Source organism: Drechmeria coniospora, chromosome 02, assembly GCF_001625195.1.
Source record: "Drechmeria coniospora strain ARSEF 6962 chromosome 02, whole genome shotgun sequence".
NCBI classification, from domain to species: domain Eukaryota; kingdom Fungi; phylum Ascomycota; class Sordariomycetes; order Hypocreales; family Ophiocordycipitaceae; genus Drechmeria; species Drechmeria coniospora.
The window spans coordinates 9,933,414-9,955,904 of NC_054390.1; the positions used below are offsets into that span (position 1 = coordinate 9,933,414).

At 59.1% G+C, this 22,491-nt stretch overlaps 5 protein-coding genes and 1 non-coding gene across 6 annotated transcripts; 4 read left to right on the plus strand and 2 right to left on the minus strand.

The window, feature by feature from the left end:
- The first annotated feature begins 382 nt into the window (after positions 1–382).
- Positions 383–462, plus strand: DCS_t58. Its single transcript has one exon. It is a non-coding gene; the product is annotated as a tRNA-Gly (tRNA).
- Positions 463–2,064: 1,602 nt separating this feature from the next.
- On the plus strand, positions 2,065–5,233 carry DCS_05843 (helicase-like protein; the record flags this gene model as incomplete). The annotated part of the gene is made up of 2 exons (XM_040803144.1): positions 2,065–2,774; positions 2,833–5,233. The coding sequence occupies 2 exons, from the start codon at positions 2,065–2,067 to the stop codon at positions 5,231–5,233; spliced, it is 3,111 nt and encodes a 1,036-aa protein (XP_040658177.1).
- A 596-nt stretch (positions 5,234–5,829) lies between these two features.
- Positions 5,830–8,007, plus strand: DCS_05844 (uncharacterized protein; the record flags this gene model as incomplete). Its single annotated transcript, XM_040803145.1, has 3 exons — positions 5,830–7,727; positions 7,779–7,895; positions 7,944–8,007. The coding sequence occupies 3 exons, from the start codon at positions 5,830–5,832 to the stop codon at positions 8,005–8,007; spliced, it is 2,079 nt and encodes a 692-aa protein (XP_040658178.1).
- Positions 8,008–9,431: 1,424 nt separating this feature from the next.
- Positions 9,432–11,914, plus strand: DCS_05845 (dimethylaniline monooxygenase; the record flags this gene model as incomplete). Its single annotated transcript, XM_040803146.1, has 5 exons — positions 9,432–9,704; positions 9,774–10,262; positions 10,324–10,588; positions 10,792–11,619; positions 11,703–11,914. 5 exons carry the CDS (start codon positions 9,432–9,434, stop codon positions 11,912–11,914), a joined length of 2,067 nt encoding a protein of 688 aa, XP_040658179.1.
- Positions 11,915–12,519: 605 nt separating this feature from the next.
- On the minus strand, positions 12,520–14,121 carry DCS_05846 (uncharacterized protein; the record flags this gene model as incomplete). The annotated part of the gene is made up of 1 exon (XM_040803147.1): positions 12,520–14,121. The coding sequence occupies one exon, from the start codon at positions 14,119–14,121 to the stop codon at positions 12,520–12,522; it is 1,602 nt and encodes a 533-aa protein (XP_040658180.1).
- Positions 14,122–15,390: 1,269 nt separating this feature from the next.
- DCS_05847 (zinc finger domain-containing protein) lies at positions 15,391–17,250 on the minus strand (the record flags this gene model as incomplete). Its single annotated transcript, XM_040803148.1, has 1 exon — positions 15,391–17,250. The coding sequence occupies one exon, from the start codon at positions 17,248–17,250 to the stop codon at positions 15,391–15,393; it is 1,860 nt and encodes a 619-aa protein (XP_040658181.1).
- Between the last annotated feature and the right edge of the window lie 5,241 nt (positions 17,251–22,491).

Below are 22,491 nucleotides of genomic sequence, written 5' to 3' on the forward strand. Positions count from 1 at the left end.
CCCGGAACGACGTCGCCAACGGTTCAGTCTTCATCATACGGCAACGACAGCCGAAAAACAATCAATGTCGGAAGCTAGAATTGAATCCAAAGGCGGCCCGGCCCCTCACCCATTCCCCATGCCGCTTGGCGAGCGTGTACGATGGTCCATCATACCCGTGCATGATGACTGCAACGAGAGGTCGACACCCGCCAGTTTCGCTGGCCATGCTCTGCGAAAATAAACCGTCCTCACTCGGTACTTGGTCATTGATGGTCATTAATTTGAAGCAGAGCATCGTGAAATATCATCCTCGGCGTCGCGCTGGCTTGCATCACTGAAGCCCCATTCGGCGGAAGCATCGTACTGCTTAAGTTGAAACTACGCTCCACTCGTCATCGAAGCGTGATTGGTTTAGTGGTAAAATTCTCCGTTGCCATCCGCAACGTCGGGGAGCCCTGGGTTCGATTCCCAGATCACGCAAGTCATTATTTTTTGCCCATTGCTCCAGCAAATGAATGACTTTATTTTTGCTGAAGCTTGCAGCTTGCCCTGCCCATCATCTTCGCTCGCGTGTGAGTGATGAACGATCTTGCTCTCGGCTGGTACTGTGCTATTCGTATGGTCGGCGTCACTACGTTTGTGATATTCACGCCCACCTGCATGCGCGAGTGGCAAAGGTCAGTGGTGCGTAGTCAGTGGTGCGTCCGCAGAGCATGAAAGGCAATTGAACGTGCCGGTTGATTGAACATTGCATGATGAGGGATTGTGATTGATTTGAAGCGGAGCAGCGTAAGCAGCGTATAGTTCACGTCGTCTTGTTGTCGCAAAATTGCCGCTCGAGCCAGAGACAACGTCGTTGATGGTGATGCTTGGTTTCGCGAATATAGCATCATGAGCTCGGTAGCCAAAAGATTACGTGAAAATTTCGTCACACGATTCTCTTATTATGTCTTGCACATAGCCGCCACTGCTTGAATGACCAAGTTCTGCAGAGTCGACAGGCGAACGACCCGGCTCTGAGTGCCATGGCAACCAACCAAGGCGTGAATGCTGTACGGCAGGCGATATTACAATGACCATAGCCATTCGTGAGCCAGCATGTGAGTTGAACGGCCTCTCTCACGTGAGGCTCGTCTGCTCCAGCATTGCGTTTTCCTCCGACTCGCACTCGTCTTGGAACCTCATCGCTCGCTGACTTGATGCTGAACGTTGACACCTGGATGGAACAAACCACCGACCACCAACCACCAACCGACAACAAGACACTGCCCGAGCAACCTACCCAGATACACCGACACCAGTAGGCAAAACCATACTGTTTCTTGGTCTGATGCAGATCGCCCAACAGACGCAGTCCGTTCCGCTCCAAAGGACCCCGGAATCGAAGAGATCGAAGTGGTTGACGGAAGAGTACCACGAGCACTCGGTTCCTGCCTGAGGTTGAAGCCCGAGAGACGAATTGAACACCAAGAGACTGTTCGCTGCGCTTTATTTCCTCCTCCAACCCGTCTTCATCCATCTCGCCCCCCTCTACTTTGATTTCCTTCTCAGCTGCTCACGAGCCGTTGTGAATAGCGCGTTGGACTGCAGGTGGCTACGAAAGTCCCTGACATCTTGTGAGTGTTCTCTTCTGATTTTCTTTCATCTCCATCGCTGAGCGACTTGCTCACGCCGCGTCGGTTGCACCTTGCGTATGGCAAACTTCAACCCTTCCGTTGTCAAAGCTGCCTGCTGGCTCTTCCATTGCATGTTTCTTCGTGCCCTGCTACAACTCCCTACTCCCTGAAAGCTACGACCTCCTAGATGCTCCCTTGATTTTGGAGTTTGATTGATTCAAGAAACCTTTCTGGCTCCGCTGTCACTTCGGAAATGCCCCTCTACACATGCATCATGATAGCAATGGACGATGACGATGACAACTAGTGGTGAATTTCTTGCTGGAAAAATCACTGACCGTCGTCCAGGAACACCACTCATTCCTCCAGTCTCGATTGTTCCGCCGCCACCAAGACGCCGTGTTTGACTGGTTCGGTTTCTCGTGCTTCCTTTGTAACGAATCGACGACGAGCCATACGACGCACCATGGAGTCATCATCTCCTCGCGAAATCATTGCCCAGCATGTGCACAGACGGCAACCTCACGACGTCAGCGGACTGCCGAGTGCCCAACGTTGGTGCCTCGCCCCGGAGGTCCCCCTGGCTGCTGAGTTGATGGCAAATGACCCGCCGGCCTTGCCAAGGGTTGATCAAGAAAGGGCGATGCCCAAGATGGAATATCTGGAGGCGCAGTATCGTCTTCACAGATACGAAGCCACGGAACCGCTGCGGAAAGCCATCCAGCAGTTTCGTCGCGACCAGTTCACGGCGAAACAAAACAATGCGTTTACATATACTCAGGTGTGTCGCACCACCGATCCGGGCCGCCAAAGGTATGCTGACCCGGTCAAGGTCAAGATACATGGATACATTATCAGAAACTCGAGAGCCGCGTGCCGCGTCTCCTTTTCCACGGAAAACGACGACTCGGAGATGCTGGGGACGGCTCCCGAACGACTGCTCCCTGGAACTCTTGTTGCTCTGACACCTCGTGCAGATGGATTTCGCACAAAGTGCCTCGTCGCGACGGTGGCTGCATGCTCCGACAGCGGTTCGGCCGTCGACTTGACCTGGGCCGTCGACACCGACGCGGTGATGGACCCGACAACCATTTTCGTCATGCTGGAACCCAAGCACGGATACTTTGAAGCGAACCGTCACATCATGCTTGGCCTGCAGCACGCTGCGTTTTCCGCGTAGGTGGACAAGAGGAGTTTGTTCGTACCGTCCACGTTGACTGACATCCTCGCCCAGATCACGTCTCGACAAGTACATTTACGAACCGTTTTCGGGGCACAAGGATGCTCTGATTTTGCGAGAAACCCCCTGCAACCGAGCATCGATCCCACCGTCGGCGGAAAGCTTGGATCCGTCACAGCGCGACGCATTCAACCTCGCCACCTCCAAGGAGCTCACCATCGTGCAAGGTCCACCAGGTACCGGAAAGACCTTCACCTCGCTGGTCGCCATCGAGAGCTTTGTGGAAACTCTCAAACACTGCGAACATGGCAAGTGTGAGGGGACACCGGCACCGCCCGTCATCATCGCGGCCCAGACGAACCATGCCCTCGACAAGCTACTCGACCGCTGCATGAAATGCGGCATAGGCAGCATTGTCCGCCTTGGAGGTGGATCTACCAGCAGCACCATCATCGAAAGATCGCTCTTCAACCTTCGTCGGAAGTGTGGGAGTCGTGATGGAAGTGCAGAGTGGGGGACGCAGAAACGACTTCGCCGTTCCCTCAGAGATGTCATCACCGAAGGGTTTCCCGCAGGCTTGTTGGAGGCCAAAGACATGCTTCAAATGGGCTTCATTAGCCATGACCAGTACCGATCGCTTGTCGAAGGCGACTGGGAGACGGCGGAGCCGATGGAAGGACCTGTCGCCATCTGGCTTGACCATTATCATCAGCAACGGCAGCGGGAGAGCCCCGATGCATCCGCGGCCTCTGCGTTCACGTCGGGAGGCGAGAGGGACTTTACGCCGATTGAAATATCGAGACCCGTGGCTGCTCTTTTGACCTTTCAGCATGCAAACGATGTCAACGATATCTGGCTACACCGGGCAAAGCGGCTCTTGGCAATGAATTCTGACCTGTATCAAATCAAACCAATCTACAGAGGCAACGTCTACTGCTACCTTTACAAAAAGATGTTCGACGCAGTCACGATCCAAGTGCAGCGCATCGTGCGCGAGCTCGACGCGAGCTGCAGGAACCTGACGGCGGCCCGATGGGAAACGAGCGTCCGGGCGATTCGCGACGATGGCGTCCGAATCCTTGGATGCACCACGACGGGTCTTGCCAAGTACCGCGGTCTGATTGCGGCTCTCCAACCTCGGATCATGCTCGTCGAAGAGGCGGCAGAAGCGCGCGAGGGCAACATCGCTGCCGCCTTGTACCCGACCCTTGACCAGCTTGTTCTCGTCGGAGACCACCAGCAGCTCGTGCCTCAGGTTCAGGTCCACGAGCTCTGCGTCGAACCTCACCGGCTCAACGTGTCCCTGTTCGAGAGGCTTGTCAACCTCAAAATCCCGTACTGCGCGCTCCGCGTGCAGAGGCGCATGGTTCCCACGCTTCGTCGAGTCGTGCAAACATTCTACCCCAACCTCGAAGACCATGAAAGCGTCACAAGGCCGGCGCTTCGACCTCCAGTCCCGGGCATGGGCGACTGCCGCTTGTGGTGGTTCCAGAATCGGTGGACGCAAAGTCGAGGCGCCGACGGTTACTCCTACGCAAACCCCAGAGAGGCGGAAATGATCGTCTCGTTCGTCAGATATCTCGTCCAGAACGGAGTGAGGCCGCAGCAAGTGACGGTCTTGGCCTATTACTCGGCCCAGGTTGAACTGATCAAGCGCAGGATGACGCGCAATGCCTACCTCATGGTTCGGGCCAAGGCCGTCCGGGACGAGACCTTGGCGGACTTTGAGTGGGCGGTACGAACCATTGACGGATTCCAAGGCGAGGAAAACGACGTCATCCTGCTGTCCCTGGTTCGCGGGCCAGACACGCTCGGCGGCAGGGCCAAGCCGGGATTCGTTGCGGACGAGAACCGAGCGGTCGTTGCGACGAGCCGCGCGAGATGCGGATTCTACATCTTTGGCAACGTGGAAAACGTTCTCCAGGGCAGCAGAAGAAGCAGGGAGACCTGGGGTAAAGTTTTTCGAGCATTCGAGGGACATACGGGCGAAAGCCTCCCGGTAACCTGCCAGGCCCACGGCAAAGTTACCAAAATATCGCAGCCAAGAGACTGGGATGACGTTTCGACTGGTGGATGCCTCGCCAGGTGCAGGGTAAAGTGCGCAAATGGCCACCCTTGCCTGCTGACCTGCCATCCCCGGCAAACCGACGACGACGTGGGCAAGAGGGATTATCCCAAGAACGCAGCACCATACGGCCAAGCGTGCCAGTGCGCCCAAGGCTGCGGCGTCTGGGACGACCAAGCGCAATCGATCGGCCTCGATGGCAGCTTCTCTGCACCTCAGCAGCCGGACGGGTGCGGTAGCCAGGACAATGCGATGGTAACGAGTGACATGATTCTCGAGCAGGGAGCCCACAACTACTTTGAAAGCTTAGCCAGAGGAAACCAAAGCGACGAATCCGACTCGGAGTCGTTCGAGGAACTGCTCATTTCGCTGACGCGGAACAAGAAATAGAGCGGCAACGGCAGGGCTGGGCGAGGAACTTTTCTTCGCCGGAACCGAGCAAGGAGTCGACCAAACACCAGCGGGCTCCGACATTGAGAGAGGATGGACGAAGTAATGAGCAAATATTTGGGAGACTGGCAACCCTGAGACGACAAGGCAGAGACATGAGGCGATTGTCAAGGTCGATGATATGGCCGTCACGGAACAAGAATGAGGCAACGTCAAGGACGGTTCGGTTCGTTGGAAGCCAGGTAAGGGGCAATGGGGTCACGCAATAATTTCCAACAAGATGGGATGCTTGATATCTGGCTGATTTCGTGACGTGCATGGGATGAAATTCTTTTGTTGGTGTCGTATTCGGTGAAGATGTCGAGCAGGACTTTATTAACCGTCGAATATGCAGTGCTGCCTATTGCTGCGGCGGCCAGGACGTGGGTGCCCCAGGCGTTAATTCCTTCGTGCCTTACTAAGCCGACCAGTGAGAGCCTCAACTACGACGGCGACGAGGCTGAAGACCTAGCAACCTCCCGTTTCCCAGACACTTCCAGCTCAAAATCGGCGCTCTCGGCTCTCGGCTTCGTCCTCAGGCTGCCCCATGGAACGCGATGGACGAGGAGGATCGGTTTTCCGCCAGCTCGGCCGAGTCGGAGCGGGAGAATGAGCAGGATGAGGCGATGGAGGACGTCGACGAGGCAAACAACGACAACGAGGCAGACGAGGACAACATGGACGAAGATGACGACGGCGACGACGACGGCGAGGTCGACAACGAGGTCGACGGCGACGACGCGGCTGACGACGGGCAAAACGCCGACGGCGAGACGAGGATGAAGCCGAGCAAGTCTGCGAGCCCCGGCCCCCCGACGCCTCCGTCACGACCCATGGTTCGACCCGAGGTGCTCACGGCGAAGCTCTACGACATTGTGCCCACGATGGCGGCGCCGCAGTCCACCAGCGTCAACGCCATGGCCATCACGCCCGACCTGCGATACTGGATAACCGGAGGCTCGGACGGGTACATCCGCAAGTACGACGGCGCCGGCACCATCAACGGCAAGCTCGCCTTGACGGTGGCGCAGAAGCACCCCTTCGTCGACAGCGTCACCAAGGCGGGCATCCTCATGTCTTACTGGGAGAACGAGGAGCCGTCGTCGTCGAGCCGCGGCGACCAGGAGCACGTGCTGTCGCCCGTCTACTCGCTCGCCGTCCACTCCGAGGCCCTCTGGCTCCTGTCCGGCCTGGAGTCGGGCGGCATCAACCTGCAGAGCGTGCGGCACGACGAGGGGAAGAAGATCTGCTGCCTGCAGCGGCACACCAACGCCGTGAGCGTGCTGACGCTCGCGCCCGACGAGACGAGCGTGCTGAGCGGCGGCTGGGACAAGAACATGTTCGACTGGGACCTCAACACGGGCCAGACGAAGCGGAACTTTGACGGCTCCGGCGGTCAGATATCGTCCATCGAGCTGCGGCCGGCGAGCGGCGTGGCCATCCCGGCCGAGGCGGACGAGCCGATGCCGTCGACGACCATGACGTCGCACGACGGCCTGCCGCTGCTCAACGGCGGCTCGCACGACGAGGTCGACGGCGGCTCGGCGACGGGGTTCGAGGCCGACGCGTCCGCCGACGCGCGCGACGCCGAAGCCTCGCCTGCCCACGAGAGCCTGTTCGGGGGCAGCGACGCCGGCAGCCTGTTTGGCGAGACGGCAGGGGAGCAGCCCTTTGGGCACGACGACGACGGATTCGGCACGAGCATGGGCATCATGAGCGGGCACGAGGGCGGCATGGACCACTCGGCCGACATGGCCATGGCCGGCATGGAGGCCGAGGAGGGCGAGCCGGCACCGTCGACGCAGACGCAGACGCAGACGCAGCAGACGGAGCCGACGGAGACGGCGTCGGAGCCGACGCAGACGCAGCCGACGCAGACGCAGCCGACGCAGACGCAGCCGACGCAGACGCAGCCGACTCAGGACGAGATGGAGGCTGGCGCCCGCGCGACGAGCGAGGGCCGAGGGGACGAGTCGCCACCCGCGCCGGTGACGACCGAGACGGGCCCGGCGGCGGCCCCTGCTTCCCCCTCGCACCGGCCGCCGGAGGATTCGCGGCAGCAGGCGGGGGACGGGAAGGCGGCCGGGAGGTCCCCGTCGCCGGCCATGGTGACGACCAACGCGCAGGCTCCGGCGCACTACGATCCTTCGCGGTCGTCGACGACGACCTTTCTCTCGTCGGCCATCGACGGCACCATCCGGCTCTGGGACAGGCGGATGGCGCAGCCGGCGGCACGCATCGCCAACCGGCCGGGCGTGCCCCCGTGGTGCATGAGCGCCTGCTGGAGCCCCGACGGCAACATGGTGTACGCGGGGCGGCGCAACGGCACCGTCGAGGAGTTCGACGTCCGCAGGGCCAAGCGAGGCTGGGAGCCCGAGAGGGTGCTCAGGTTTCCCGCCGGCAGCGGCGCCGTGAGCGCCGTCAAGCCCATGATGAACGGCCGGCACCTCGTGTGGTAGGTGACGACGCCTCGACCGACGACGGGGCCATGACTGACGGGCCGCAGCGCATCTCACGACATCCTGCGCCTCTACGACCTCCGAGACACGCGTGCGCTCAAGCACTCGACGGTGCCCTTCCTCATCATCCCGGGGCCGCCGCGGGCCGGCGTGATATCCGGCCTGTACGTGGACCCGACGAGTCGGTTCATGCTGAGCTCGTCGGGAACAAGGGGGTGGGAGGGGACGAGCACCGAGGTGCTGATTGGATACGAGATCAACGTCGTGAACGGCTAGGCGGCCGTGCGTCGCGCGTGCCCTCGCGTCGAGGCGACGGCCGGGACGTGCAAGGGTGGGTGGCACGCCGCCGCGAGCTGCGGTGCGACCGACCCTTGGTGGCCGGCCGGAGGATTCTGCTCGACCTGGCGTCGGTTGGTCGACGGGAGTTGTTGGCGCCCCTCGGCACTCTTCGGTAGGACCGGAGGGTGTGGGGGGTGGTGCTTCGTATTATTCGGTGCTGGTTTCCAACAGCCTAGCGGCATCTCAGCATGAATCTTGGTGTTGGATACGGACGCTGGACGACGGACGCTGGACGACGGAAGCTGGACGACGGAAGCTGGACGACAGACGCTCCGCCGGATGCTCGGTTGATGGCGTCGCCGATGATTGTTGGTCGTTGCGTTGGTCGTGTCGTTGCTCTGGCTGTCCCCGTTGGTCCGTCAAGGTTTCTCCCGCCTCTGGGTGTGCGTGTGGGCGGGTGGGTGCGTTTGCGTTTGCGTGAGTGCGTTGGTTGTGTTGTGTGCGTCGATTGTGTTGCGTGCGTCGATTTTGTCGTGTGCGTCGATTTTGTTGTGTGCGTCGGTTGTGTGGTGTGCGTCGATTGTGTTGGTGGTGGTTGATTTCGGTGTGGTGTATTTCCTGTTGGTTCTGCCCCCCTCGCCACCCTCCTGTTTCTTCCCCCTCTCCTCATTCGACCGGCCTCGACGACATGGACACCGTTGGTGGCACAAACGCCGCCACGAGACAGCTATTGTCGTGCCATCGACCCACTCGAGCTTGCATTGATTCCCATTGTCGGCTTCGCTCTAATCCGTTGGATCCGTTCGCCCTTCCCGACGGCGGATCGCCCTGCCGACCGGTCGACTGACGTTGCACAGCTCGTCCGTCTCGAGCAGCCACCGCTGGCGGGCCGTCTGGGTCGATGCGGACGCTGGTCGGTCTTTGCCTTGTCGGAACGGCACTCGCATGCTGTCCATGACTGCTCTCTGCCACCCCGGACGTGTCCTTGACCCTTCGAGTCCTCCGATGGGATCGATGGTGCACCTGCTGACGGTTGTTGAGCATCGCGAGACGCCACGAGGCCGACCCATTTCTTTCAAACCACGCCAGCCTCGCCTTTCGAGCTGCGGCAGACGGCCTGTGCGGAATGGGACGCGGCTAGAGTTATCGGACAATGTAGGACAATCGGCCGCGGCCTCTCGTCCGAGTCGACTCGCCGGGGCGCCTCGTACGGCTGACGATGGGCACGGGCCAGACTCGACGTCAACAATAGGCATCCTCCTCGCCCGTCGGGGGAGAGTCCACGATGGGTTCAATAGAAGCGGGAAAAGTCTGTGCGTCGTCGACGACGCCGAGCGGAATGGTCCGACGAAAATCGAGTCGCCGGCGAGGCGGAGCTCACGATGAACCGGAGGCATATATTTAGGTCGACGAGATCGACGATGCCTCGAACCTCCGTCAGGCCGCTGCTCCCACGCATCCCCTATCCTAGCCTCTCCTTCGACTCGCCCCCTATTCTACCTCGTGTCCTTAGCACGCCATCTCCCATCATGAAGGTTGCCATCATCGGAGGAGGCCCCGCCGGCCTCGTGACGCTCAAGTACCTCAAGGAAGCCCACAAGTCGCTGGCATGTGAGCCCGTCGAGGCTCGCCTGTTCGAGTATCATGAGCGTGTCGGCGGCACCTTTGCGGCCCGGACGTACGAGGATGCCGAGGTGAGCGAGCCGTGCTTGACCGCGGCCGATCATCGAGAGCCCGGAGCGGCCGTCTGACCGTTGAAACAGCTCGTCTCGTCCCGACAGCTCACCATGTTCTCCGATTTCCGCGTCGACGGGCCCGAGGACTTCATCGCGGCGGAAAAGTACGTCAAGTACATGCACGACTACTGCACGCGTTTCGACCTTTGGCCGCACATCAAGCTGCGCACGCGCGTCGTCGCCGTCAACCGACGCGCCGGCGCCGACGGCAAAGGCCATGTCATCACCTACAAGGCCCAGGACAGCCAGACGCGCCACGAGTGGGAGTGCGACGCCGTCGCCGTCTGCTCCGGCTTGCACGTCGACCCCTGCATCCCGCACATCCCGGGCATCGAGAACGTGCCCATGACGATCCACTCGTCCCAGTTCAAGACGAGGAAGCAGTTCGGCGAGGACAAGACCGTCATGGTCGTCGGCATCGGCGAGACGGGATCCGACATGGCCCACCTGGCCGTCACGTCCCCGACTCGGAGGGTGCTGGTGTGCCACCGCGACGGATTCCACTCCGGGCCCCAGGTTTGTCGCCTCCGTTGCGTTCGCGCTGCGTCTGTGCCGATGCACGCTGACGGTCGCCCAGAGGAATCCCGGGCCGGCCTTGTTTCCCATCCTTCGCGGATTGAAGGACGAGGAACACTTCAAGGACCCGGGCATCCCCATCGACGTCAGCCGAGCCAACATCTTCGACACGGCCTACGTTCACCCCATCCTCCGGAACTCGATGCTGCTGTGGAACTATTACGACTGGTACATCAACTCCATCCTCTGGCTGTCTGGAGGCAGCACGGCCGGCATGGACCAGTGGTGTGGCGAGATCAGTCGCGAGCGCCATCACCCTTCGAAGAGTAAGCAAAGAAATCCACGCAACCCTCCCCCCCGGCCCCCTTGCCGTCTCCTTTACTCTGCACACGCACGCACACACACACGCACACACACACCTACCCACTCACTCACGCACTCGCTCTCACACTCTCTCACACATACACTCACTCTCACATGCCATGTTTGACAGAGCGCGCCCGGTAGCTGACGATTGTGCACGATGCAGTCTTCTTCAACAAGTCGACCAAGATAATCCCCTACCTCAGCCAGCCGTACCGTCCCTCTCAGCCTGGCAAGGATCTGTGGCTCTTTGCTCTGCGATCCGCCATCGTCCAACGCCCTTTTGTCGACACCAAGGGCAGGCACGTCGACCTGGCCCCCTGGCCCGAGGAGATCGACAGCGACGGTTACGTGCGCTTCCGCAACAACGGACGCCCCGAGTACGAGCGCATGAAGAATGAGAAGATCAAGCCGGACATTGTCGTCTTCGCCACGGGATACAGCCAGAGCTTCCCCTTCCTCAACACCACCGACGGTGGCAAGGCCGGAGGGGAAAGGAGGTACCCGATCGCGAGCGAGGCAGACGTGCGCGAGGTGTGGAAGCGGGATGACCCGACCGTCGGCTTCATCGGCTTCCTCCGACCATCCTTCGGCGCCATCCCGCCCCTCGCCGAGATGCAGGCCCAGCTCTGGATCGTCAACCTCCTCGCGCCCAGCAAGATTCCGCGCCCCCTTCTCGCCGAGGACGAGCCGCACTACCGGCTGCTGCCTCCCAAGGGCTGGCGCATCACCTACGGTGTCGACCACGAGAGCTACGTCTACCAGCTCGCCAAGGACCTGGACTCGGCGCCGGGACTGTGGGACGTCTTCGGACTCATGGCCCGCCGATTCACCCGGCCCGTGGCCTGCTGGAAGCTGTTCATCCTGTGGGCGTTTGGAGCCAACCTGACGACCAAGTTCCGCCTTCAGGGTCCATGGCAGTGGGACGGCGCGCAAGACCTCTTTGTATCCGAGGAGTTTTGGCAGACAATCACCCGAAGACCCATTTTCTGGGGTAAGTCCTCGTTCCCCTCTCGCCGTTCCATCCCCCACCACGCCAAAACACGGGCACAGTTTCTGATGACGGTTGAAATACAGGCCACTTTGCCGTTTCCATCCTTCCCATGTCCATCTTCGGTCCCCTAAGCCTGCTGTGCTGGATCTATGCCACCATCGTGGGCGCCGGCTCGTGGCTTCTGAGTCCGATTCTGGGATCCTCTCACGATGGAACCGAACCAGAGAGAAAGGACGTCAAAATGGAGGTCAAGAGTAATGGAACAAAGCTCACACGATGCATGTCATCGCAGTAGGCAGCCCTCTTCATTAGTTGCCTCCTTGGTTAGGTTCATCCTCGGCCATCTCTACGAGGCCGAAGGTGAGCGGGAGAGAGGGTCAGAATGGATGATCGATAGTCGATGGAGGCTGTTGAGCTGTACGGAGAATGAACGTGTGAAATGGCCATGGGAATATGGCATGCAGCACCGAGGTTTTTTTGGGGGCGTTTCCGAGTTTGATCGTTGGTTGTGTACATATTTATGATCGTGTATTGTTCCCAACGTGTGCAAGCTCTCTTCTCAAGTGCCGTCTCGTTTGTCTCCGGCGCGCTACTGCGCTGAAACCGCAGACTCACTCTTCATTCGATGCATGAAATCACCAGCTCAGGATTGGTCATTTGAAGTTGTATTCTATGCTTCATCTTGAATCATTGCGAAAGCCAAGGATGTACGTCAACAGAACAAACAGTGCCATAGCTGTGCTTACCAAGACTAATCAGACAACAGGCAGGCAGATTGACTCAACACGGCCGAGCCTACCATCGTCACGCCTCATCGTCCTGCCTCATCGTCCGGCATTTGATAATAATGGTGGATTGCTGATTTGAACCCTCTCAATCCAATTTTCGCCCATAACCGATCTATTGTAGCGGCCCTTTGCCGTCTCGAAACACCTCATCCCACCAATGCTCGTTTTCATCAGCCGAGCGACAGGCAGCATCAAGCTCAATCTCTTCAAGTGGTTCAGCAGCCGAGTCCTTGAGAATCTTTGGCTTTTTTCTATCCTTGTTTGACATTGGAGCCCAATAGGTGATGTTGGCGCCTTGGCGATGGATCGAAGCCAAGGGAGCGAGCTCTGCCAGCCGGAGATGAAATTCGAGGAGTTGTCGAAGGTACGGGAAATACCAAGGTCTATCCCACCACGTCGTGATGCGGGCTTTGCTGTCATTAACGTGAGCGTTGTGGTGCATCGCCACCGGCACGACTTCGGTGAACAGATCGGCGTATAGAGGCATATCCTTCCAAGCGGGAGCCTTGACGACGTCCGCCAGAGGATTCCGTGCCGTTGCAACGTCCTCCGGGAGATGCGTGAGCCGCACAGGGGAGATGTTGAGCCGCGCCGAGTGCTCGTCGATGGCCGTCTGGTTGCTCAAATGCAGAAACTCGCCATCGATTTCAGAGAAAACAGTGGGAACGACCAATTGCTGACGGTAGTCGAGACCGAGATGGAACTCCAGGTGATGCTGCACTAGATCCATGGCCTCGTCACCGACGCCGGTATCGTGATCCCTCTGCCACTGCCTCCAGATCTCCTGATCGGCGAAGACTTCGGCAAACATGCCCTGGTCGCTCCATTTGTGGGATCTATCGCCAACGACATCGTTGAGCTTGCCGAGGACGCGTCGGAACAAGTGGCGCATGTCACCTGCGGGACCGAGGAAGCTTCCACTGTTCAGGTAACGCGCGCGATTTTGGCGGAACTCCGGATCCATGTCCGTCTTGGGGCCGTAGAGGTCTGCCTTGAGCGGACTCTCCGGAAGCTTGTCGCAGCGCAGGTCGTACCCATCGGAGGGCAGTGGCCAGCATTTTTTTTGAGACGAGGCGACGATGGTCTGCTTCATCGATCTCGGCATCGGCCCTCGTCCGCGCCACCGCTTCCTTAGCTTCGCGTTTGCCTCTGCGTTGATCTCGTGATACCGCTGCAACATGACCTCTGGAGGAAGCTGGAACCAGACGTCGTGGGCATCTATCATTAGGACTAGATCATCGTCACCGAGCTTCTCGTCGGCGTGGGCGTCGTCTCGCATGACGGCGTCGAGATAGCGCATGCCGCCCGATATCTTGGTGAGATGGGAGCCGCCATCCCACTTCGTCACGTCGCGGAAGTCGATTCCCCAATTCACGAGAATTGGGCTTGGATACCCAAGCGCGACGGCACTCGCGATAACCTTGCAGAGCTTGGGGCTAGGTTTGTCCACGGGGATGATCACGACGAGACGACGATCGCTCGGACCTGCGTCTTCTTGGTCCTGACCTTCCGTTGCGCTCAAAGGTCTTGGGCCCTGGCCTTTGCCGCGAGTGAATGAATGGCCTGCCAATGCGACCAAGAAGAGGGACAAGACGATGACGGCGATTCGGAAGGTGCTGAACGGCTTTCGCGAGCTGCCCGGCTCGTTCAGCGGCCGGTACCGGTGCAGGAGACCCCTGGACACGGCCGATGTTAACCATGACTGTCGTGCCATCGCGACTCTCGTGTCCCGAATCACAAGATCATAGCGTAGAGCCCCACGATTGGGCTCGATGATTGCGGAAATTGAAAAGATCGGACGCTGCTCGACAAAAGGAAAAAAATCACCCGGGAGATGAAGCAAGCCAGGGGGGGTGAAAGTATGTTAGCCTGGGAAGCCACAAATACGAGTGCGTGATCAGTCACCTTGACATACTTCCAGCGTCGTAGATGACCATTGCACACTAATAACAATACGCAATTCGCTCCACCTATGGAGGATTAGTTACTCTTGTCTTGGTTCATTGGCAAAAGTTTCCATGACCTACCCAGGACGGAGGTGTAACGCCACCAACTGTACTCGGTAGGGGCCGACGGTGAACGACGAGGAATCCAACAAGCATCCAGCTAGATCGTCATTGCATCTCAGAGTCCTGGGAATGCAATCCTGTTAGCTCGGATGCGGTGTCCGAATGGTTAGTTGGCCATGCCTTGACCAACAATAGGCACTTGCACGAGAGATTACATGGAAACCGGTGGCCAGGACAGCATCATCGGCATCATTTTGCTTGCATGTCAAGGTTGAGGATGGTTGCAGGACCCTTGGTCGTGGCAGCACTGGGAAGCCGTTCTTGTTTTCGACATATTGCGACATGCAGAGATCCGGTTCCTGTTCATGGTCAGGATCGCGTAAATGAGGTTTCGGGAGACAACATCATTCGTGCAGCGTACCATCGTCACTTACAGTAGATTTGAACCCGTGCCACCTTGCAACGATGGCTTCCCTAGAATCGTGTTGGATGCTCCGGTTCACAATGATCCGCCGCCGACCGTCCGAATCATGTCCCAGCCTCCACGGTTGTCTTGCACAAGACTGGGTCCCGCGACTCCAAAAGCAAATCATGACATAATTAATCTTTTGAATTCCCAACGCATCGATTGCCACCAGCGCCGGATTCTATAACGACAAGCTATAACGAGCTACTTGCATTAGGATTCTAGACGTCATGCTCGGCATGTCGCAAGTGTAGCGGCGATCCCAGATGAGCCTCCAACCCACCGTCAACCCACCGTTGATCCCACCGTCATGGGGTATTATCATTACTTCTTATCGTGGTGTTGGCTGCCGGCTGCACCATGTGTGAATGGGACAGCGTCACCCACGGGCCATAAAATCGAAAGGGTTCATGAGCGCATTCGCAACAGAACCAAGGGATGAGAAAGTTGCAGGAAAAATCACTAGGTCGGCTTCGCAGGCCGTGCGACGACTCGGCCGCCGCATCGATCATGATAGGACGCCGGGGTCGCCAAAGTACTGCAGAATATTCCAGTCCACCTCGGTTCCCTGCGACGGCTGCGTGCTTGGATCGCTGTGGATGACGGCACCGGCGAGACTCTCCCAATCCTCGAAGACGACGGGCGTGGGAGAGTACTCAAAGTCCATCATGGAGTCCGACGAGGCGGCCGAGGAAGACGCCAGTTGTGGTGGCTTCTGGTGCTCCATGGGCGAGTGCGTTGCCGCCAATGGGGATTGCGAGGCCGTCAGAGGCGAATGCGCGGCCGAGTCTGGCGAGGGTCTCGCGACGGCGGCGAACTGTTGCGAGGGGACGAACATGGTGCCTCGAAAGGGTGGCGCAAAGGGGCCCTGGCCGCTGAGCCGCGGCGACGAGAGCATCGGTTGCTGCGAAGGAAGTGCCGGCAGCTGAAATTGGGGGGGCGCGTCCTGCGGCGAGAACTGCTGCGAGGGCATCGCGGCCACGGCGGAGAACTGGGGCGATGCCGAGGCCTGGAGGGTAAGGACGACATCCGCCAGATCGTAGGCCGAGCCGGCGATCCAGCGCGCCTCCTCCTCGTTCCCGGAGAAGAACTCTAGCAGGTCCTGGAGCTGGCCGTTGTTCTCCTTCTCGAGGAAGCCTTGGGCGCGACCCGTCTTGCTGGGATGCCAGCTGAACTGCGGTCGTCGGCCCGAGTATTCGCCTTGCTTGCCGCCGACGAGAGCGTCCCACGCCTCGTGGATGAGCGGCTGGTGGAGCAGGCCGTAGACGACCCTAGAGTGCATCCAGTCCCCCTTGGTGAGGCCCGACTCGAAATGGCGGGCGACATGCTCGACGTGTCGTTCGCGGGCAGGGTGCAAGGCGGAGCAGAAGCCGCAAGCCCAATACTTGCGCTTCCGCAGGAACTTGACCACCTTTTCGGCGTGCGGGCAGGTTGTGCAGCCGTGGCACTGCTTGTGGTGCTGGTTGAAAGAATTGGAGCCCCAGAAGCTGCGGTTGCAGCCCGGTTCCGGGCAGGGATACTTCCTCCATCGCTCGTGAAACTCATCCTCGTGCCGTTTCCAGTCGTACTTTCGCTTGAAGCTGGTTTCGCACGAGGTGCACCAGTATATGTTCTGCCTGCTCGGGCCGACGGCCGTGGCGGGCCCATGCGTGCCGTTGAGCACGGGCAGGCCGGAGGTTGTCGGGGGGATCGGCAAGGGTGCCATGGATCGTCCGCCCGTCGTGCCCGAGTTCCACGAGAAAGAGGACTGAGCAGAGTTGGTGGACCATATCGAGGCGTGGCCAGACGAGCCGGAGCTGACGGAGGAGACGGATATCCTGGGATGATGGGAGTGGGAGAAGGGCGCAGAGGGAGGGGCGAAGATGGAACCGTCAGCATCGCCGACAGTGCTCGAGGCCCGGCTCTCGGAAGGCGCATTCACCGCAAGGTGAGCGGAGGACCATCGTTCGGACACGTCGTCCGGCAGCGGCTCGAGCTTGACATTCCCCGACGGCGACGACGGCGACCGGGCGGGGGGACCGGTGACGGCGAGCGTGGGCGTTCTTCCTGCCGCACTGGTGCCGGAAGCCAGGTGAGGCGGCGGCGAGGGGCATGGAGGCGGCGACGGCGGACGCTCGGCGACGAGCTGTTGCGACTGCAGCTGCGACGAAGCGGGTGATGGAGTTGGTGACGAAAACGAAAGCTGTAGTGACTGGCTGTCATCGACCCACTGGTGAAGAAGGTCCTTGGACAGACCGGAATCGATCAAGACTTGCAAGTTCTTGCGCGCCTCGGCGAGAACGTCCTGTGGTGTAGAGTCCGTAGGCTGCAAGGGGGAGGCCGACGACGGCTCCGGCCGGTGATGCTGGTAGTTCTGGCCCTGTTCCATGGTGAGATGTCGCCGAGAAGTTTGACGACGGCCAACGAAACGAGCGAGAAGACGGTGACGACGACGACGCACGGCAATAAAAGACGGTGATTAGGCGAGGCGCCGTGGGAGGGGGAGGGGGGGGGGAGGAGGAGGAGGAGGAGGAGGAGTAGGAGGAGTAGGAGGAGGAGGGGAGAGGGGTTAACAAAAGGAGCGAAAGCGTTGGACTGTTGCGAGGAGAAGATGCAGACGAGGCGACGAGAAACGTTTTTAACGGATAGAGTCCGCGGGTGATGCGAGGAAACGCCAAGATGGAATGAGCAACGACAGGGTTGTTGCTTGCTGCGCAGTATGGCAAGCGAAAAACAGGCAAGGGGACGGTCAATCCTGTGCCATACTTTATGGATCAGGCATGAGATCCGCTACGGCGCGAGTTCCCGGTCAGCCCAGCAGGCCCAAACCGAAGGAAAGTCCGAGCATATAGGGAGCACAGGGCGATTGCGGATAGAGGAAGCGATTGGGGTCAGCAGTCGTCCGTACCCGGTCGGGACTTGAGGGATGCTCGGCGTCAGCGAGGGCATGAGCAGATGCGGATGCGTGCTCGTGCTATTTCGGTTCCGAACGACTTCTCGCGTCGGCCGAGATGATGATGATGAAGGAGACGACGGATGGGCCCGGTGACGAAATGAGCGAATGCGCGGACGAGCTCTTCACTCGCGCTCAAGCTGCATTTCCTTCCATACGGACGCACGTGGTGGTGGAGAAGAGGTGAGCGGCCGGTTGGGTCTGTGCCGGGACGATGCAAAGGCGCAGGAAGCTTAGACTTGACACTGGAGCGAAGGGCCTGAACATGCTTTCGAGCACGGGCACACGGACGGGGAATGGGCCAACCAAAGCGGTCTCCTGTCGGCAATCGCACGACGGAGGGACCGTTTCGTCGACCACGTTGCCAGCAGAGGCTGACTGGATGATGGGTTTTGATGAGCGATGGGGCCTGAGGGTCGCCGACAGGGCCCCTGCGCGTCTCTGTTCATTAGGCGGACCGCAGGACGGCGGCGACGGACGGACGAGAGGTGAAGGGCCCGGCAGGGGGTCGCGCCGGGACACGACACCAGGCCAGAATGGCAGCAGGGGTGTAAGGATGATTGAAGGGATCCTGGATGCTTCAGATGGAGTGGATCGTCGTCGTACAGCGCACTTGGACCTGCCGGCGGCGCAGGCACTCGAACGTGTACATGCATGTGCACGGCATGGCGGACGACCGGCGGCGGCGGCGAGCGAGCGAGCGAGCGAGCAAGGATGGGTGGCTGGATTGGGGGCCGTCCTGCCGAATTGGCACCGTGGCATGTCGGCGCAGATGCATCTGACGGGCCGGCGAGGTCGTCATCATCATCGACGCGCCTCTTTGGGGGGGCCGCATGCTGCCGGTTCGTGCATGGAACGACTCGTCCCTATTCCGGCTCGACCGATGACGGACGGGTGACGAATGGGCAACCAGGCTTCGGCTTGGCGCTCAAAGGCCGAAGCCTGGGCAGTGCGGGCCAGTGGGAAAGGAGAACGGGCAGCCAGGGGCAGGTCGAGCCAGGGGCAGGTCAAACGGTGCCTGGGCGAGCTGATTTGTTGCCGATGATCCACGGGGCCCTTGTGCCCCGGAGCGCCGACAGGGAGAAGGAACTTTGCCAACGTACGGGCAGGTAGGCGTTGCGGTGCGAGGGCGAAAAGGCCGTCACACATGTGACCTGAAGGTCGACGGCTTCGTTGGCTGACATTCGGAGGCGGTTCGTGTGCAAAGGACTTGACCGTCGTTGCGAGCGTGATTCACATGGTTGAGACTTTGACACGGCGGCGCCCGACGGCGACTCGATACCCTAGCAGAGGGAGCATCGGCATCATGGTCACGGCCAAGGCGGCACCCAATGACTCTTGATGGCGGATGCTCGACGCTGGATGCCGGAAGCTCGAGGTTGGATCGTGGATTCCAGATGTTGCAGGCCGGAAGCTGGAAGCTGGATGCCGGAAGCTGGATGTCGGAAGCTGGAAGCTGGGAGCTGGAAGCTGGAAGCTGGATGCTGGATGCTGGATGCTACTAGACGTTACTCCGTACTAGATGCTGAATATTGGATGCCAGATGTTGGTGATGGATGCCGGATCCCGGAGACGCATGGGTGGCCTGCTGCTGGAGCCGTTTGCGCGACTTTCCGCTGCCTCCTGGTGGTTGGTGGGTTGATTTCGCTGCCGCTGGAGGCTGATGTCGCCTTCGATGCAGCCATGTTTGAGGCAAATGGGCCGGCAAGGATACTTTGCCGCCAGTCCATCAGTCATCTCCTTCATCATCAGTCGAGCCTTCCTTGCTCGAGGTGCTACGAATTGTGTGCAAGTACGGAGTACGGTGTAGACGCACATGTATGAGTACATGGCTCTGTACATGCATCCTTGCATACGGAGTAGTATTCATCATACATGTACAAGTTCAAGCAAGTACATGTACACAGTTCCATGCGGTGAACGGATCTCCCAGCGGCGCCTTCCTTCTTGCTTGCATCCTCCTCTCACTCACCACAGCAGGAAGAACTGACGGCGCCAGAGCGGTACTCGTACATGCATGTACTCGTACTTGCATATAAGTACTCGTACTTGCACAAGTACGCCGTGCCGTAGAGCACCAGTAATTGATACCCATGATAAAGTGCTAGGGTGTACCTACAAACTTGTATTCGTTAACCGCCACGACTTCGTTCAGAGTACATGTACTGTACGACATGCACTCATACCTGTACATGTACTTACTGCCGAGTCTCGTAGCTTCCCCGACGATGCACAATTTGCTCCTACCGACTTCGCACCGCTAGGGGTCCTCCGTCGTCCATGTTGTTCCTGCTCTTTGGGAACTGGCCAGATAATCATGATTCATAACAAGAATGGAAGACTTCACCATCACCATCCCGTACACTGAATGCAACAGTATGCTCGTGCCGACAATGGCTGGGCCACCGCGTCGTGGCAAGACAAGGACGGCGACGGTCTGCCGATCAGTCAACCCTAGGATCGTGCAACTCCATGCGATGCCCAGGTGCTACATGAGGTGCTACCAATACCTCCTGCCGATGATCTACTCGCCACCTCGTTAGGTGCTACGGTGCTACGGTGCTACGGGTGAGATGAAGACTCGTTACCGCCCCAACTCCGTATCCAGGCCGGTGTGCATCACAAAGGTACCTCCAATCTTCATGCAAGGTCTTGGTACTCGTACTCATGAAGTGCACAGCCCGCCAAGCACAGCAGTAGATGACCTCGATTCTCGATGCCAGATCGTGGTGTCCTCATTGGTCCCCCCGTACGAGCTCCCCCGTCCTTCTCTTCTCTCGGCTCTGACCACCAACGACACAAGCATCGGCGCCAACGAGCATCAGGGCCAACGCCAACGCGACCGACACCTGAAACATGTCATGAGGTGCTGGGCCCCTACGAGTGCCTCTCAGACTCGATGTTGGCGAGATATGGGGAACTGGCTCGAAGCTATCTGCCGCCTGTCTCTGCTCCCCATGACGATCTCGCGCCGGGTTCGCTCGCCTCGACCTTTGGCCGTTGACGAGTTGGCATCTCCCGCCACGGTCATGCCGACCCTTTCGATACGCCATCCAATTTCTCTCGTTGATGCAAGCTGGGACAGGCCTACAAGCTTGGATGCTCGACGCTTGCTGGTACCTCGCAGAATTCCCAATCCGAAATGAGCCGGAGGAGGCACATCTGCCTTTGCACAGCCGGACTTCCTGGACCGGAACTTGGATGGATATCGGCATGCGTGGAGAAAAGGCAACGGAGCCAGCCAAGCTATTCAATCATTGGCTATTCAATCATTGGCTACTCCTACCATCAACATGGCCAAGGTGACCATCGGGCCGTTTGAGCTGCTTGCCACTGACTAGTGGCAATAACCGCAGCAAGCACCGGGTAGAGCCACGCTCGATTGTCCATGGAGCTTGGATGATGCCAAGTGCCATTTTTACTCTTACTTATGCCAGCTGCGTGTCGTGCAATGAGTTGTTTGCCTTTGCAGCCATGGGTTCTGGCACTTTGTTCGCCAGCCAAGACATATCACTGACGCCGAACAAGGTCTACCTGCATTTCGGGTCTCCAATCGCCATCCATGGTGTTCTTTGAGCCTATCCGCACCCGCCGTCGGAGGCCCGCAAACCCGCAAGAATACGAGGGGTGATCGGTTCTTCTGCCCCGTCTCGTCACTCACTCACCCGACTTCAACACCCTTCGATGGGAACGAGCACAGCACGCCCCGGGCTTGATTTATTTCGCCGTCCCTGTGCTCCGCATGAACCCCACCACCACACAGCACGTTTACAACCTTCTGCCAATACTGCAGAACGAAGCCCCACGCCTGGCCGGGATGTGTTCGGTTGGTTCACGTTCTCGGCGCAGAGAAACCAACACCCCATCGTCGTGCGTTTGAACCAGTCATGCTGAAGTTCTCCCTACCCTGCTTCTGAAATGCTCGTTGTACTGAACCCCTCCAGGGACTACGAGGTATTGCCTGTTCATCGATCTGCGATCGTTGCACAGACGTCTGTGCATCCAAACCATACACCCCCCAGTGCAGTCGGTAGTTTTTAGGCCGCCATGACCGCACGATAGCAAGCCAAATGCAAGGTTGCTCGCTCGCTACCCAAAAAAAATGCGGGAACTCGTCATGACGATTTCCACTTCGGCCTTGGGTGTCTGTCGAGGCCCAGTGGCGGCGTTTCGGGGCACATCGCTATCCACTTTCCGCTCGGGCCGGCGGCGCGAGCGCTACGACCAGCACGCTTCGGCTTCGGCTTCTTTTGCAAGGGTTCATGCAAGCCGTCGCAGTTGCTGGATCCCGGCATTGGCCCCCCCTTTAAAGCATTTTTTTATTATCGGGGTCTGCTCATGGGTACGGTCCTTGTGTGGACTATTACATCATTCCTCCATGCGCAAGGGCTCGAATTCCATCACTACGGCGCAATCTTTCTTCGCCGGACGATGCTCTCGTGTGCGCGTTTCGTCCAGAGATCATCTTCATTTGCACTGCTATTCTCGTTGAACGATGATGGCAAAGTATACAAGGACTCCTCTTCACAGCAACGGATGAGGCCCACGGCACTTTGCGATTGCTTCCAACCAGGTTGGTGTGCAGTACTCGGCAAGTTGGATTGCTACGGAGCGAATCAGGTCGAGTTTCCGGAGCACGAATGGTGTCCCACCGGCGACAGAGAGATGAAACGCCGG